The sequence below is a fragment of the Alosa sapidissima genome, chromosome 2, assembly GCF_018492685.1.
Source record: "Alosa sapidissima isolate fAloSap1 chromosome 2, fAloSap1.pri, whole genome shotgun sequence".
NCBI lineage: Eukaryota > Metazoa > Chordata > Actinopteri > Clupeiformes > Clupeidae > Alosa > Alosa sapidissima.
The window spans coordinates 23,380,176-23,394,943 of NC_055958.1; the positions used below are offsets into that span (position 1 = coordinate 23,380,176).

Below are 14,768 nucleotides of genomic sequence, written 5' to 3' on the forward strand. Positions count from 1 at the left end.
TCAGTCCAAACAGATTTTTGAGGGTAGTCTATTGATATTGAGGGAATGTTTGGAAAGAATGGGCTAATTAACAACAAATGCAATGCAAATTCACAAAATTCACTATTTTGCTGCATTCTCATAAAGGCTACACATATGTTCAATAGTGTTGTGAGTGTAATGATTGCTGGTATTTCCCCTTAATTTCCCAAATGATAGGCTACTTTAGAAAGTAAGGCTATGGCTGCAATGGTTGCTTACTGTAAATGGTTTTAATTGCTATTTTCCGTATAGACATGGTGGGATAAGTCATTTGGAGACAAACCAGTGTCGCCTACCCAGAGAGATACCTAGGCAGGAGTACTCTCCAAACGCCTCCTCTGTCCTTTAGAAAGTAAGGCTATTGCTGCAATGGTTGCTTACTGTAATGGTTTTAATTGCTGTTTTCCGTATAGACATGGTGGGATAAGTAATTTGGAGACAAACCAGTATAGCCTACCCAGAGAGATACTAGGAGTACTCTCCAAACGCCTCCTCTGTCCGTGGTGCTGAAGTTCTGAAACACTAAAAGCTGTCAGCAGTAGCGCTTGAGTTCATGCAGTCACACAAATTGCCTTCCTTATTAAATCCTGGCACATATATATATATATATATATATATATATATATATATATATATATATATATATTTTTTCAATCTGTCTTTCCACGCGGAGGACAAGCACGTTTAAGGTTATGAAAGGTGGATTCATAATTCTGACAAGGAAGGCCTAGGAACAAGTTTACATTCAATTTAAATGGCTATAGTGAGGAGCGAGAAGAGGCCCAATTACGCAGTGTGCAAATAAACAAACCACTTCTAATTGGCTTATCCAGGTCAAAGTTAAATTTGCACACAAACAATAGAAAATATATAGGAAGACACTGGCCTGTCACATTTATACATTCAAACTAACTGACTTGATATTATAGTGGCCTATGGTAAGCGAGTATTCTTGGGTCTTCCTCCATGGTAGCCTACTGACACGATTAATTTGACATGAACCATATGGATGTAACTGAAGATTTGCCCACTATGAGAATATGAGGGCCCAACAATAATGAACCAGCCTTGACTGAACATCATTGGCACCTCTTTTGCTACTTACTTGTGTATGTTGCAAAAACAAATGAAAAGTAGCATACCAAACCCAAACCATTTAATAGGCTACAACGCCATCTCGAGCACATTTCTGTCTTTACTTCTATTACTTTTACTCAACACGCGGTGGTACTGTAGCCATTGTGGAACATAACGTAACTACTGCCCCCTTGTGGTTATTTTAGTGAACAGGCCGCCCCCAATTAAAATGTACAGTAACAAACACAACCAAGTTTGAGAATATAAATGTGTATGTTATTATAACCTTCTTTCTGTGGTATTTCTGTGCTTTGGAAAGAGACTCCAAATACACAAAACATGTGTGATAAAAAAAATTCCCTCTTAATGAATTAGTGACTAAAAGCATGACTTAATATTTAAAATGGTCTCAGTTAATGTTTAGAAAACATGATCAGAAAAGATGATCTAGTCTCTGGGTTATGAAAATGGATGACATTATAATGTCTACTGATTTCTATAATACAATAGACAGATTGTTGAGTATTCTGAAATCTAACAAAATTATTTCCCCTTTGGATGTCCCCCAAAATATCAAAGAGCTACCGACATACAACATGTAGCAGAAATGTAGTCAGTTCTGAGGTCAGAGATGAAAACATTGATTTTCACAAAAGAACATTACACTCTTGACACCAAAGATACTAGCAAACAATACAAGTCCATGTGTGTATGTGTCCAATTTGTTGCAACATCAAAGCAAATAACATACTGCATAATGCAATTAGATATACAGCTGTAGATTGATATTTTAGTCTAGTCCAGATTTTATACATTCAAATGTTACTTTTGATAGTGTACTTTAGACTTTCAATAGCCTACTCTACACAAAGACATGTATGTGGCATCTGTTCACTCAAACTTAGCTCTTGGTCTAGAGTTTATCAACAGGCAAAGAAGAACATCTTAAAGTTCACTTGAGTAGCTGGAAACTATGGTTCTATCTATGTCATTAAAATGAACTACAGGTCAGTTTGTGAAATGTTTAAGGTGTGAGATTTAAACAAAAACAAACAAACAAACAAACAAACAAAACAAAACAAAACAAAAACACACAATTCACTCTAAAGTACTTTGAGGGTTGTGAACTGAAAAATACTCTGAAAACCTTCTTCGTACTTCTCATAATATGGCCTTGTTTGCTTTAACACAACCACCGTTCAAACAAAATCACTGAGTCTGTAGCCACTGCTGGACGCAGAGGTTGGAGAGGGCGTGTGATTGCTCTGGTGGGCAGCATGGGGCTGGTATGTTGGGGCTGGCTGAGGCTGCCTGGTGGCACGGCTGGCCAGGTGGGACTCTCCGCAGGTTGAGCACAAGATCACTCCACCAATCACACTGAGGGAGGCTGAGACAAACCCGATATAGACAGACCACCCTATCTCATATTTCATACCATGGCTGTAGAAGGGGTTGTAGAAGTCTCGGATGGTGTCATTTGTGGTCCAGGACACAGTGACAAGGCAGGACAGTCCTGCAAAAAAGAAGCAGACTCCTCCACTCCTGGCCAGGCAGTTTTTGGTGGTCCCTCCCTGAGCGCAATAAGTGCACTTCATGCCCACAGTGGACAGTGCAATAGCCAGGACAGAGCCGACACAGGAGAGGACCATGAGGGCACGGGCAGCTTGCACGTCCGGAGGTAGGGCCAGCATCGAGCGGTGCATTTTACACTGATAAATGCCTGTGCTGTGCCACACACAGTCCATCCACAGGCCCTTCATGTACGCTGTGGCAGTGATGATGTTGGAGCCCACGTATGCCGTGCGGCGCCACTGGGGTATCAGCGTGGCGATCACTGTCCCCAGCAAGCTCAGGAGACCCAGGAAGAAGCCCAGCAGCTGCAGCCCCATGCTGGCCATGGCTTACAAAACAAGTCCTCTCTTCTCACCAAGGATGTGGAGCTGTGAATCGCTTCTTAATTGGGTGTAAACAGGTCCTTTGCTTTTAATCAGATTCCCTGTGGTTTAACACACGCTTGTGAAATCAGTCACACTCTTCTACTGAGTCTCCAGAGTTTTTTTTTCCAGCAACCAACTGCCTGCGTGACTAATGTGGGAGGCGATAAGCTTCACCTGTTTCAGGCGCTCCTATGGGTGTACACTGGAGAGCTGTAGAGGTGAGAAAAAAATCAAACATTCACAGAGATCTGCCTGAGTTAAAACAACAAAACATGAACAAAACAAAAAAAAAAATGCTAATCCCCTCTCCAACACTAATTAATAAATCCTAATGCACAGGCTTTATGAGGTGTTGTCATTTATGGCTTTATGTTATATTGTACTGATATAATTGTAAATAACCCCCTATCATACATGCCTTTATACAATGTATCGCAAATGGAGATTACGGAATATGAACACATGTTTGGTAACCTAAGTAAGACACAGTCTTTTCCTGAAACTGCCTTTGGTAACCTAAGTAAGACACAGTCTTTTCCTGAAACTGCCTGTGGCTAGGTGAGTTAAACATTACGAAAACAGCTGCTCACAATTTCCCTCTCCCTCTGGCATCATTGTAATTTCATGATGACATGTCAAATTGGAGGTGCAGATTTCCAGAAAAGGACAAAATACATCCTCAATGTTAAAGCTCTTCACTGAAGCAAATTGGCTAGAGAAGACACAAGACACAATGCCTATTATAATCTGGCTATAGAGTATTTGCAAGCAACATGTAGGCCACAGTTGTCTGCCTCATTAACTTGTCAACATTTAGCCAGAAAGCAGCAGGTCATATAAAGGGAGTAGCAGTGCAGCTCTGACGGCACACTTGCCTGTTCTGTGACACCCAGAGCCACGGGGCCCCACTGTGTGAATGGAAACACCGGCCTTGATGGACAAGATGCCTGCAGGGCAAAAATCACAGTCTATACTGAAATAGAACCTGTCTAGCACAGAATCACAGTGAACCATTAGTTAATCTGCATTATTTCTTCCCTAACCTGCCAATTATGAGTAATCTACACCAATACGGTATCATGTATTGTTCAAAACCTTTGATTAAGCCATCTTGTGCAAACGTGTGTGATTATGATATGCAGACTAGTCATTTTATAGGAAAGAAAATAATAAAACATGCTTAAAGCAAACAAATCTAATCACTCTTTCATTCACTCAGATTATTGAACAATTAGATTATTGTTGAAAGATATGGATATGAGAAGGAAAAAGGACTAAACTAAAATGTATACTTTTTCATGATGAAGACATCAGACTAACTGTTGACTTCAGTGTTTGTATAGTGACAGAACTGACAGACATTCAGAAGTGATCCTGTATACTTGATATAAGTTCTGTTTAGGAAGTACATGGTAGAAATTCTACTGTTTTCTCTCCCTCCTCCTCCATGTAAATTCATTAAAGCTTTCCATTAGCATCAGTGAATCATATAATAGCTCCATCCACTAGAATATAACTGTCAACTCTACAATAAAAAATACATCCTACCTGTGTCAAGGGTGAGCTATCCTCAGCACTCAGGGAGGTGTTGGTAGTCTCTGGTACTGTGCCCTCCTGTGACGGCATGTGATGGCATTTATAAAGCACCAGTAGGGCTTGATGAGCTGGTCAGTCCCAGCACCACAGCATAGTTCCTTCAGCTCCAGTTCTGGCTGAACAGGGCTTATTGTTTTGCCAAGAGAGGAGGTGGTCGGATGGTAAACATCATTAGCACATCACTCATGGGCACTTCCTTGGCTGTCAGTGGCAGGGTGTCAGGGGTGCTCTATATACATAGCTCCAGCCCAAGGCCTTGGCAGACAACAGTCGTCAGTGCATTGCTAGAAGGAAACAATAAATGTTAAAAAAAAAAAAAAAATCTATGTGAGCGTATCGTATCTGTCTCCAATATGACATTTTGTGAAACTGATCATACTTCAAAGGGAAAATCTGATGGTGAAGTGGATAACTTACATTAGCACAAATAAACAAATAATAAATTACTAAAAATAGAAACCATAGACCACATCTCTGGTGTAGGCCTAGTCTGTAAGGTAAATCCAAATTAAACACTCTGGTAATCACCTTTGAACAACTTTACAAGACTGTATAAAGCAGCAGGGGGCACTAGAATTTTCTCTCAGAATCGTAAATTCACACATCGGGGGACGGGTCAAATGTAGGCCTATCCTATGTTTCCAGTTGGATAGGCTATGATGACATGCAAACAGAAGAATAATCTAAAATACAATCATGAGTAATACAGGTAAAACCATAGACTGTATATAGTCTATGGGCAAAACACCTCTAGAATCCCATACACATATTCTGTAAGCACACAATTCAATGGCACGAGAGGCTTTTTTGGCGGCACAAAGACAAACTCAAGTCAAAGCTTTCAACCAGGGGAATCGCACTTAAGCAGCTGATACAGTAGCTATTGTTGGGATTAAGTCATTGTAAAGGTAACGTTAACTTAATTTAATATTAGAATAACTGACTAGAAGATTATCTTTGACAAATGAACATAGGAAAAGGCTATATTGTAAGATTGATAACAGATAAAAGGATGCTGGCCATGACAGGTGTGGTTTTGTTAATTATTATTTTGACCATGATTGATCAATCTGGTGTCACTCTAACGTTAAAGTTAGCTTATGGCTAACGTTAATTGAGTAAGTTAACTTTAATTTACCATATGTTACCATTAACGTAACATACTAAATTAAACCTTTAGTCAGATAATGGGCAAAAAAAGTACAACAGTTTACAACTATTGTAGAGTCAACTAACATTGAATAACAACTAATGGCTAGGGTGTAATGTTAGCTCATCAAGCTGGCTGGAGCTTCTAGTTGTTAGCTGAGCTAACTTAGGTTTTCCAGAGAGCTTGGCAGAAGCCAGAACAAAGAGTAACAGTTGTAATCTTTGGCCAGAGTTAAGGTAGCTAACTAACCAGACATCTTTGAAATTATGATTGTATCCTTATATATTCCTGCCGCCAACGTTACACGAATTTATATCAGAATTATAGTTATAGTCTGCAGGACACTTCCTAGACTAAAATATATCCGAAAATGAGTACATAATACCACCGAATTTGTACTTCATCCATGCAGCTCGAGACTAATACCAGGAGATGTTGTCTGCCGATGGTAAACAAATGGCAAATCGACGCAACCAACGCAAGTACAGGAAGAAACAACCTTACTCAAGGAGAATAATTACCAGGAGTCAGTGCCGTACTTCTCAGGGGTTCTTTGAAAGACTGCCTGCAGAAGTATTTGATTTGATTTTAGACTACCTGACTGGTGAGCACAGATGGGCTTGGCATATAGCTATACAACTGATTGATTTATGGGTTATCAAAATCAAACTGGCATTAATCTCTTGGGTAAAGGGCACCAGCCCCTTGGTCAGCAGAACCAGGGCCATAATGAAGCCTACAGTAAAGTTTAGTGTAGTGAACTTTAGAAAGTTCTCCTATGAACCTATGTTTTGTGTCCTCTTTTTAAGTGTCTGATGTTAGTGTATTCAGTATGGTATCAAAGGCCATCAGCAACTATATTGTGAGCCATGTATCTACACTGTCCTGGAAGAAAAAAATGGTTTTGTGGAAGTTTCACCAATGCAGCTCTACAAAAGACGAGCTATCTGCCTTCAGCCATTACCGATCTCTAGGTAAATTGTTTTAAAATTAATCTAATTTATATTGATCTTTATGAACCACAGTGAGAAGACATATAGCTAGTTTCTTTTTACTGGTGTCCATGTGTTTAGATATAAAATAAAATAATATTCTTTGGAGACTAGATTGGAAGTAAGCAGCTAATTGTATGATAATACTGCTTTACATGATTAAAAATGGATGACTCATGATGTCCTCTCTGTTTTAAAGGTTTGCTGTTCAAGAGGTGCACCCTTTTATTACCCACGAAAGACAGATTGAAGTTCATGAGTAGCAGGTTATCACAGGTAAAACAGATAGAGGGAGAGCAGCTTCACAGAAGAGAACTTCTGACGGAAAATTTGAGGAAAAGTTGACAAACCATCCTTCTTACCTAATTTGAGGGTGCTGATTCTGAATATTTTGTTTACCAGGCTCAATTCTGATTTCTAAGCTGCATAATCAGCATTTTAACATAAAATAGCGATTATTTTTGCTTATTTTTCCCTAAATTGGGTTGATTTCAAAAGTAATCACTAAAACCAAATAAAAGTGTTCTCTAAATACATGTTTGAGCATTAAAGAAGCCATACTATATTTTATTAACGTATTTAATGGGAACATGATTACAGTTAACATGTAATAAACTCGGAAATTCTAATCAAAACACAACCATATTTTTATTGCTAACATAGTGAGTCACTCGTGTTTAATGCATTTCATCACAATAACAAATTGCATAGATAACCTTCAACTCAGAATATATCCTACAGTACATATGAACTTAGATAGCGGGAATAAGCCTAATGCAGAACTGCATCTACCGTCAGCAACAACCGACAAGTAAAAAACATTTTACTTCTAGTAACACTGGATTTGGTATTTGTGCTTGCCTCCATACTAGAGCTTGATGTGCTCTTCTAATATGCCATTGAGCAGCATCACTTGTTGGTGGTAGAGCCTCCGATCCTCGACATCTAGAAAACAGAGTGGCTCTGGCATAGTGTTGTCACGATACCAAAATTATGACTTCGATACAATACCTGCCATAAATATCTTGATACTCGATACTGAAGCGATATCCAAATCCTAAAATATCTGCAAAAGAAAGGACGCAGGCCTCCTCCAAGTGTATTGAGTCATTTGTGTTGAATTTGGTGCACTTTTGGTCAATTCTGGGTTTCAAACTTCTAAACTTCCTACATAATTATTATTTTTGTAGTCAGTAAAATAGTAGTTTGTGTGTGATTAAGTCCTTTATTGTTTGTTATAGCTCATTTATAATGTGTGATGTTTTGGCAATAAATTACCTTTAAATAGCCAAAGTAGGCTAGATGAAGGTCAATGTTCAAATTACTGCATGCAAATCACTTAATGCTATGCAGAAGAGCCTAATCTTTAGGCCGTCTGATGTAGGCTACCCTAGGCCTTCCTGTGTTTATGGGATTTCTTTGAAAGTTGCAAAGAGAAAAACGTGAAGATAGTCTTCTTTGCTCCCAGTGTAATTTAAGAAGTAAGTTTCAACCACTCTTTGGGTCTTAATCAGATAGGCCTACACCATTATTACATTACATTCGGCTGACGCATTTTTAACCAAAGCGACTAACAACGTGGTAACAGTTAAGTTTTAAAGCAATTCTCTCAACAATTTTAGGACAATTTAAAAACGGTAGAGTACAGTAAGAATAAGTGCATCAGTGAGTGCTGTTTTTAAACAGTTGAGTGTCACTTCAAGACAGGTGGTAAGTGCTAGGATCAGCAAGACTTGTTGTAAGTGGTGCTATGAGAGGATATGTTCTCTAAAGAGCTGGGTCTTCAGGAGTTTTTTGAAAATGGAGAGGGATGAGGAACTGGCAGTGTGTTCCACCAACGAGGAACAACAGATGAGAAAAGTTTGTATCTGTTGCAATATCTGTGTGCATTCCTACATTAGGTCTATTTCTTTGATAGTCAACATCATTTGCTACCACATAACAAATACCAAATAACAATACAAAAGTTTCTTACAAACTTTCCTGCATACTTCTTAAATGTGCTGCAGTCAGATGGGTGCCCTAAAGACATAACTAGATCTTGAGCATCTATTACCAGTGTTGAATGAGCAGTTTTTGCAGTGATCACTACTGGACATTCCACATTGCCACAGCACTTGAGTGAGGATGACTTATTTCCACTTCACAAATAACCATCGCTATCTGCAATAGCTACAGTACAGGGACATTAATCAGTTCATAGCTGAGGATATGTCCTAGGTCCACTTTCCTTTCAGCATCATATGCAGTAATGATGCACTGGAGAATGTTTCTTTTTGTTGCACTATAAAGGATATCTTGTCTAAATTTTTTGCAAATAATGCAATCTCCATAGCACTCTTCAGCAACCCTCAACATACACACTTCCATTTTTTTGCATGGCTGGGATTTGAATGATAGGAAAGAGCACCAGTGAGATGTTTTAACTAGGCAAGCAAAGTCGCCTTTACAGTAAAAAAAATACAGTGTAAATCCTCTGTAAAGACTGACAGCTGTTCATAATAGTTAGTGACAAAGTACTTTCTACAGAAAAATGAGCAGTCACCTACTATTCTATCAATTTATTATCAAGGAATCTATTTAGCTTCTAAACATCATTCTGAATTTTAGCTATTATTTCAATTTATATTTTAATTTTAGCTTATTTTCATTTGCTACTTGAGGGTCATTGGGGTAATTCCTGTCCTGTCCCACAACATATCTGATACATAAAGAGTATATTAATGCCTTATTTTTTGCAATTCCTATGATATCTGATGGCAAAACCAAAAAGTATGTGAATTATGCTAATTATCAAGCTTACAACTCAAAATTGAGCTTGGTAAACCAAATATTTGAATTCAGCACCCTCAAATTGTGTGAAATAGCCTCTTTACCGACTTTTCCTCAAATTTGCCAACAGGACTTTTTCTGAACGTTTGTTAGCTATCTGCTCTCCCTCTAAGACGCAAGATTAGATAATGATTGTCCAAAACACTGCTGGACATCTTTCATATGCTGAACACTTTTGTTCAAATCAATGTACAACCAATTATAACTGGTTACTGGAATTGATATGTTTACTTACCAGTACATACCTGCAATCTTCACTGCTACATTTTCAAAACACCAAGAAAAGCTCTGACTTTTTTTTCTCCCAGATTACTAATAACTGGTCAGAGAAGTTTATAACTGGACCTTGCACAAAGACGATAATTTACTGGATTACTTCTCTTTTTAGGTCCCTTGTTTTACCCTGGACCAGTGCACATCCACATCTGGTTGCCTGGGATTTGCTTGTTACGGAATGTTCCTACAGGTGAATTAGTGTATTACTGTTTGTTGAACTCTTAGAGCACATTTTACCATATAATACCCAAATACTAGTACCTCCACCAATGGAACCCTACTTCTGCTATTATGGAAAATTGTTTAAACATTTAATCAAACCACATCAAAATGATGAACTTACTAGTCAGAATGGCAATTTGAGATATCTGCAATGATATTCTTACTAGTACAAATTGTATCTCATATGGCAAGCCCTTTTATCATTTAATAATTGTACAGGTTAAGATTCTTGTGTTGTCTTGGCTTGCCAAACTGCTCTTGACAAAAAAACCATAGACATTGAAAGAAATTGACACAGCGACCTCATAGACTTCGAAATCTAAAATCAAGTGTAGATCTGTAAATAAACCGTTAACCGTTGAAATTGAGATGGGTTTTTTCCCATTGCCTGTATAGGCTAATTAGTTTTTTTGTCCGTGAATATAGTTAAACCTTGTTACCCCTACTTTATTATTTAACTACATATATATTTCTTAAAATATCCTAGTTGTTTGTGGATAATTGTTACTTCATATGAATTCACTTGCCATATTCCAAAGTAGCCTACTGCCAATTCATCAAAACGTTGTTGAAATATTGTGTTCCAGTGCTGTCATGGACTCTCTATGGGCTTCTCCCTTGACTGTATGCCTCCACATCCCCCCACAGACTTCATTGCAAGCTTCTCCTAACTATACGATAATTTCTCTACTGTGCATGGTCATGACATCATTAATAGCCTTTTTTTTTACAAAAACGGCTGCTACAGGGACATGAGATGTGGAGAACGGAGCCTTTCATAAATTGTTGTGTTTCTTTAGAAATAAAAAATGACCAAATAGAGTCTAAACGCTTCAGATGTAAAGTTATTCGCTGTCAAAGTGACACCAAAATGAATGGGGTTCAATGGAATGCTAGCGGTGATGGCTTATTAGCCTCAGAGCTTCCCATAGAGGTACGCGTTCAGTATGTTCGCTTACCCCCTTGCAAAAAACACATGCACATGCATCCATCTGTATCAACAATTTATTTCTGCTAAGGCCCATTTTAAAAGCACTGTGAAAAGATCATTCTTCCCTTAAAGCTAAAGGCAGCTTGTTAAAGTATTGGTACTAGGTTTAAAACACTGAATAAATAAATGTGAAATAAGTGTTTTCTTAAACATTGTCTTAATGTTATGCTCAGAATGGCATGCTTGAAGTCCATTTGCCATTAAATTATTGGTTAAATTAACAGACCTTAATAGCTGGATGGGATGAACTGGAGTGCCACCGTGTGTTCAACTTTTTGTGTGAAATCACAAACTTAACCCGAAAGATTGAGACAGTTGTCACAAGCAAACCAGGTAGGCTCTCTTTATTTTGTAATGATTGTGTAAGGTTTTGACACACATATACTAAGATTGCCAGTTATGAATACATCTTGTTTCATGTGGTGACTTATATTCAGATGTATACAGACACATACTGCTACTGGATCATAATGCTAATAGTTCTTAATAGATAGATTAATAGATTTGATTGAAAATTGATTGAGAAGTGATGTATAAAAACAACTGCTCTCAAGTTAAACCCAGGACGTTGACACTGGGCAGACCATCTCAGCTACAACAAGCCTGTTCAAATTAACTCCCTGGGAGATAAATACATTTTTGGGTTTAACTGGCTTGTGCTCTCACTTTAAAACACTTTATTTGTAGGATAGCTGTGTGTTAGATCGACATGATACCAGTTGATGTTCAAGTGCTTTATTGTGTCATTGGTGGGCAGGATCCTCCCCCCATCTGGAGCAGCAGGTCCGCAACTTCTGCAGAAAGGTGCTGCTGGACCCGCGGCAGAGCCGCCAGGACTCCCTCTTTTGGCTCACTTGCATCCTCAAGCCCTGGCCCATGGTGAACCAGGCTCGCCTGCTCTTCATCCTCTATGGGCCTGTCCAGTCCAATGGTACCGGACCCTCTGACACCTCATTCATACTCAGATTTGTTCACATACCTTTACTGTACTGTATTTATTAATACCTTTTACTGCACCTGCAATGCATGTGAGGAAGGCTGATTAGAGTGTTTTTGATACAGGAGAACTTGGGTGGCAAGATGTGTGTGTTGGAGTTGTGGCTCAGTGCAGCCTGTGGGACCTGGCCAAAGCGATCATCTTACTGTACAGCGATACAAATGCCAAGGATTGGACAGCAGACACTGTGCTCGGCATTGTAGATGAGATGGCAGGTAAGCTGATTGGGAAAGGAGGGTATGACATGCATGGTGCATGTATTTCAACAAGTCTTGCTGATCCTAGCACTTAACCACCCGTCTTGAACTGACACTCAACTGTTTAAAAACAGCACTCACTGATGCACTTATTCTTACTGTACTTCGTTTTTAAACTGTCCTAAAATTGTTGAGAGAATTGCTTTAAAACTTAAACTGTTTACCATGTTGTTAGTCGCTTTGGTTAAAAATGCGTCAGCAAAATATAATGTAATGTAATGTAATGTATGTAATGTAATTTCCAGTGCTGCATTCAAAAGTTTTTGTGTCAAACATTGAGTGTACATTTGTGGAATTGTTGTGTCTGTGTTGTTTTTCAATTTCGCCATCTTCATCTGCCAGTCTTACCCCAGCCCTGGTACCTGGAGAACATGGCACGCCTACTCATCCTGTGTGGAAACAACATCTGTTACACCGTACTTGCCAGCAAAGCCATTAACGGAAGACTCTTTGACATATCTCAACTCCTTGTTTTCATTATCCTGGTGAGTCTGGGATTGGAAGTCAAAATCACTGTCAGTAAAGCCTGAGAACAGAGATGCAGAGTAAATTTGCATAAATGCACACAAGCCAGTATTGTGATGAGAAAAGAACCGCCATTTTCATTATACTCCTCCTGCTCTCAGTATTCTTTCCCCTCACAACCGGACCTCTGCAGATACACTTGCTCAGTAAGTCAGGTTTGATAATGGGGTGGGCCTATTCAATAAGGTGTAGACCTGCACTTGCTGGCTGGCAATTGTAAGTTTAAATGCTTAACATAAGTTATTGTCACCAGCATGCATCATAAGGACTTTCTTTTAACTAGTTGAACTAGAGTTCAGTTAAAGGTGCTCTAAGTGATGTTTCTAAGCTAAAACATTTTTTGTCACATACAGCAAACATTACCTCACTATCCACTAGCTGCCTGTGCCCTGAATACGCTGTAAAAAAATGCGGTCTCTGTGGACAGCCCAGGCTCCATAAACGGCAACAAAATCACTGACGAGATGCACGTTTAGGAGAGTTTCAGTTGCACAGGAGGCAGGGGGAGGGAGTAGCAAGCTAGCTCTCTGTTTTGTTTGAACGTCAACAGAAGTGACGTTATCCACCACGTGTAACCTGCATTGTGTTGAACCGGCGCGGTTCAGCCCTGCACACTCCCGGACTCGAACCCGCGAAACAGCAGCACCTCGGATCGGGAGTCGAGCGTGCGGACAATCAAGCTAAAAGCCCAGCTACTAACTTTCATGCCAGCAACACTCTTGATGTGTCAGGGAGTGAGGTTTACCAACGTTCCAGACGCACAGCTAAGCTAGCTGGCATCCGTTACAGTCGCTTAGAGCACCTTTAAGTTAGAGCCCTATATTTTTACACTTACACTTTACAATGAAACTGAACTGAATGATCACCTGTTTTGACACCCGAATTGTGATCCACAGGTGTCTGAGAAGGACGGCTATTGTATGAGTTGGTCAGTTAAGATGATGCAACAGCTCTGCAATGTGTTCCCCGGGGCGCCAGAGAAGTGGTCGTTCCTTCAGAGTATGGAAAACATGCTGTCGGAGATCTCCATGGAGATGTATGAGCTCATTATGTCAGGTCAGTGTTAGGCTGATGAGTTCATCTTTTTGGTCTATCCGTGTGCCATTCCTGCATGATTGGGTTCTCTTCAGTAACAGGCAGGGGCAGCCTAGATATTTGCTAAGCCTACTGTAGATATGTGCCCAGTCTAGTGATAGGCATTTACCAGGTTAGAATGCGAAGGTGAAGCCTTCATGTGTGTCTCTGGTCTATGCAGGCAATCGCAATGAGAACCAGGAGACATTCCAGAACCTCTGCAGCCTTCTCAATGCCTGTGCCCACTTCCACACGGAGATCATGTACATGTTCCTTAAGCAGGGCTGACACCTAACCCCACCTCATCTATTATGTCCGAGACATGTAGAGCAGGATGTGAGGTGTTGTTATGGCACATTTCTGTTCTGTAGGATACTATTAATAACTTGGACTCCTCGGTATGTGCCATCAGACAAAGTGGAACCATAAAATTTACTGTAGCTCTAGGCTTAGGTGAAAATGAAAGCAAAATGTTTTTACACATAGTGTACCCATCAAGACTTATATATGCTGTGTATAAAACATTTGTAATGAAATAATATGAACATATTTAAATATGTTCTGTAATATGTATATTTATTACACGAAATGTATCTAGTTGTACAGATTTGTTATTTATTTGTAATTTTTTTTCTTTCCATTATGCTCATATTTTTTACTATTTATTGCATACATTTTTTCTTCAGCTACATATTTTTAAGCTGTATGTCTACTGTAACTCATGTTGTTTGCAACTGCATTTTTGTCTTTGTAATGTGATGTTTAAAGCAAATATTAAACTTTATATATTGATACAGGCGAATTTATTCATCAGTGGAAGC

The 14,768-nt window shown here is 39.1% G+C and overlaps 2 protein-coding genes and 1 long non-coding RNA gene across 3 annotated transcripts; 1 reads left to right on the forward strand and 2 right to left on the reverse strand.

The window, feature by feature from the left end:
• Positions 1-1,512: 1,512 nt before the first annotated feature.
• On the reverse strand, positions 1,513-3,711 carry LOC121704027 (claudin-14-like). The gene is made up of 2 exons (XM_042084587.1): positions 3,626-3,711; positions 1,513-3,245 (listed from the first exon to the last, which is right to left on the reverse strand). Exon 2 carries the CDS (start codon positions 2,994-2,996, stop codon positions 2,298-2,300), a length of 699 nt encoding a protein of 232 aa, XP_041940521.1. The 5' UTR covers positions 2,997-3,245; positions 3,626-3,711; the 3' UTR covers positions 1,513-2,297.
• Positions 3,712-3,910: 199 nt separating this feature from the next.
• LOC121704028 lies at positions 3,911-6,230 on the reverse strand. The gene is made up of 3 exons (XR_006030210.1): positions 6,167-6,230; positions 4,584-4,915; positions 3,911-3,982 (listed from the first exon to the last, which is right to left on the reverse strand). It is a non-coding gene; the product is annotated as an uncharacterized LOC121704028 (long non-coding RNA).
• LOC121704026 (F-box only protein 47-like) lies at positions 6,214-14,641 on the forward strand. The gene is made up of 10 exons (XM_042084586.1): positions 6,214-6,385; positions 6,591-6,755; positions 6,973-7,049; positions 9,994-10,071; positions 11,319-11,427; positions 11,852-12,025; positions 12,157-12,306; positions 12,691-12,833; positions 13,770-13,929; positions 14,129-14,641. Exons 1-10 carry the CDS (start codon positions 6,214-6,216, stop codon positions 14,233-14,235), a joined length of 1,335 nt encoding a protein of 444 aa, XP_041940520.1. The 3' UTR covers positions 14,236-14,641.
• Positions 14,642-14,768: the final 127 nt, after the last annotated feature.

Coding starts and splice junctions, on each gene's coding strand:
- LOC121704026 (XM_042084586.1), top strand. CDS start 6,214: ATGTTGTCTGCCGATGGTAAACAAATGGCAAATCGACGCAACCAACGC. Junction 6,386..6,590: donor GATTTTAGACTACCTGACTG/GTGAGCACAGAT, acceptor CCTCTTTTTAAG/TGTCTGATGTTAGTGTATTC. Junction 7,050..9,993: donor TGAGTAGCAGGTTATCACAG/GTAAAACAGATA, acceptor TTCTCTTTTTAG/GTCCCTTGTTTTACCCTGGA.
- LOC121704027 (XM_042084587.1), bottom strand. CDS start 2,996: ATGGCCAGCATGGGGCTGCAGCTGCTGGGCTTCTTCCTGGGTCTCCTG.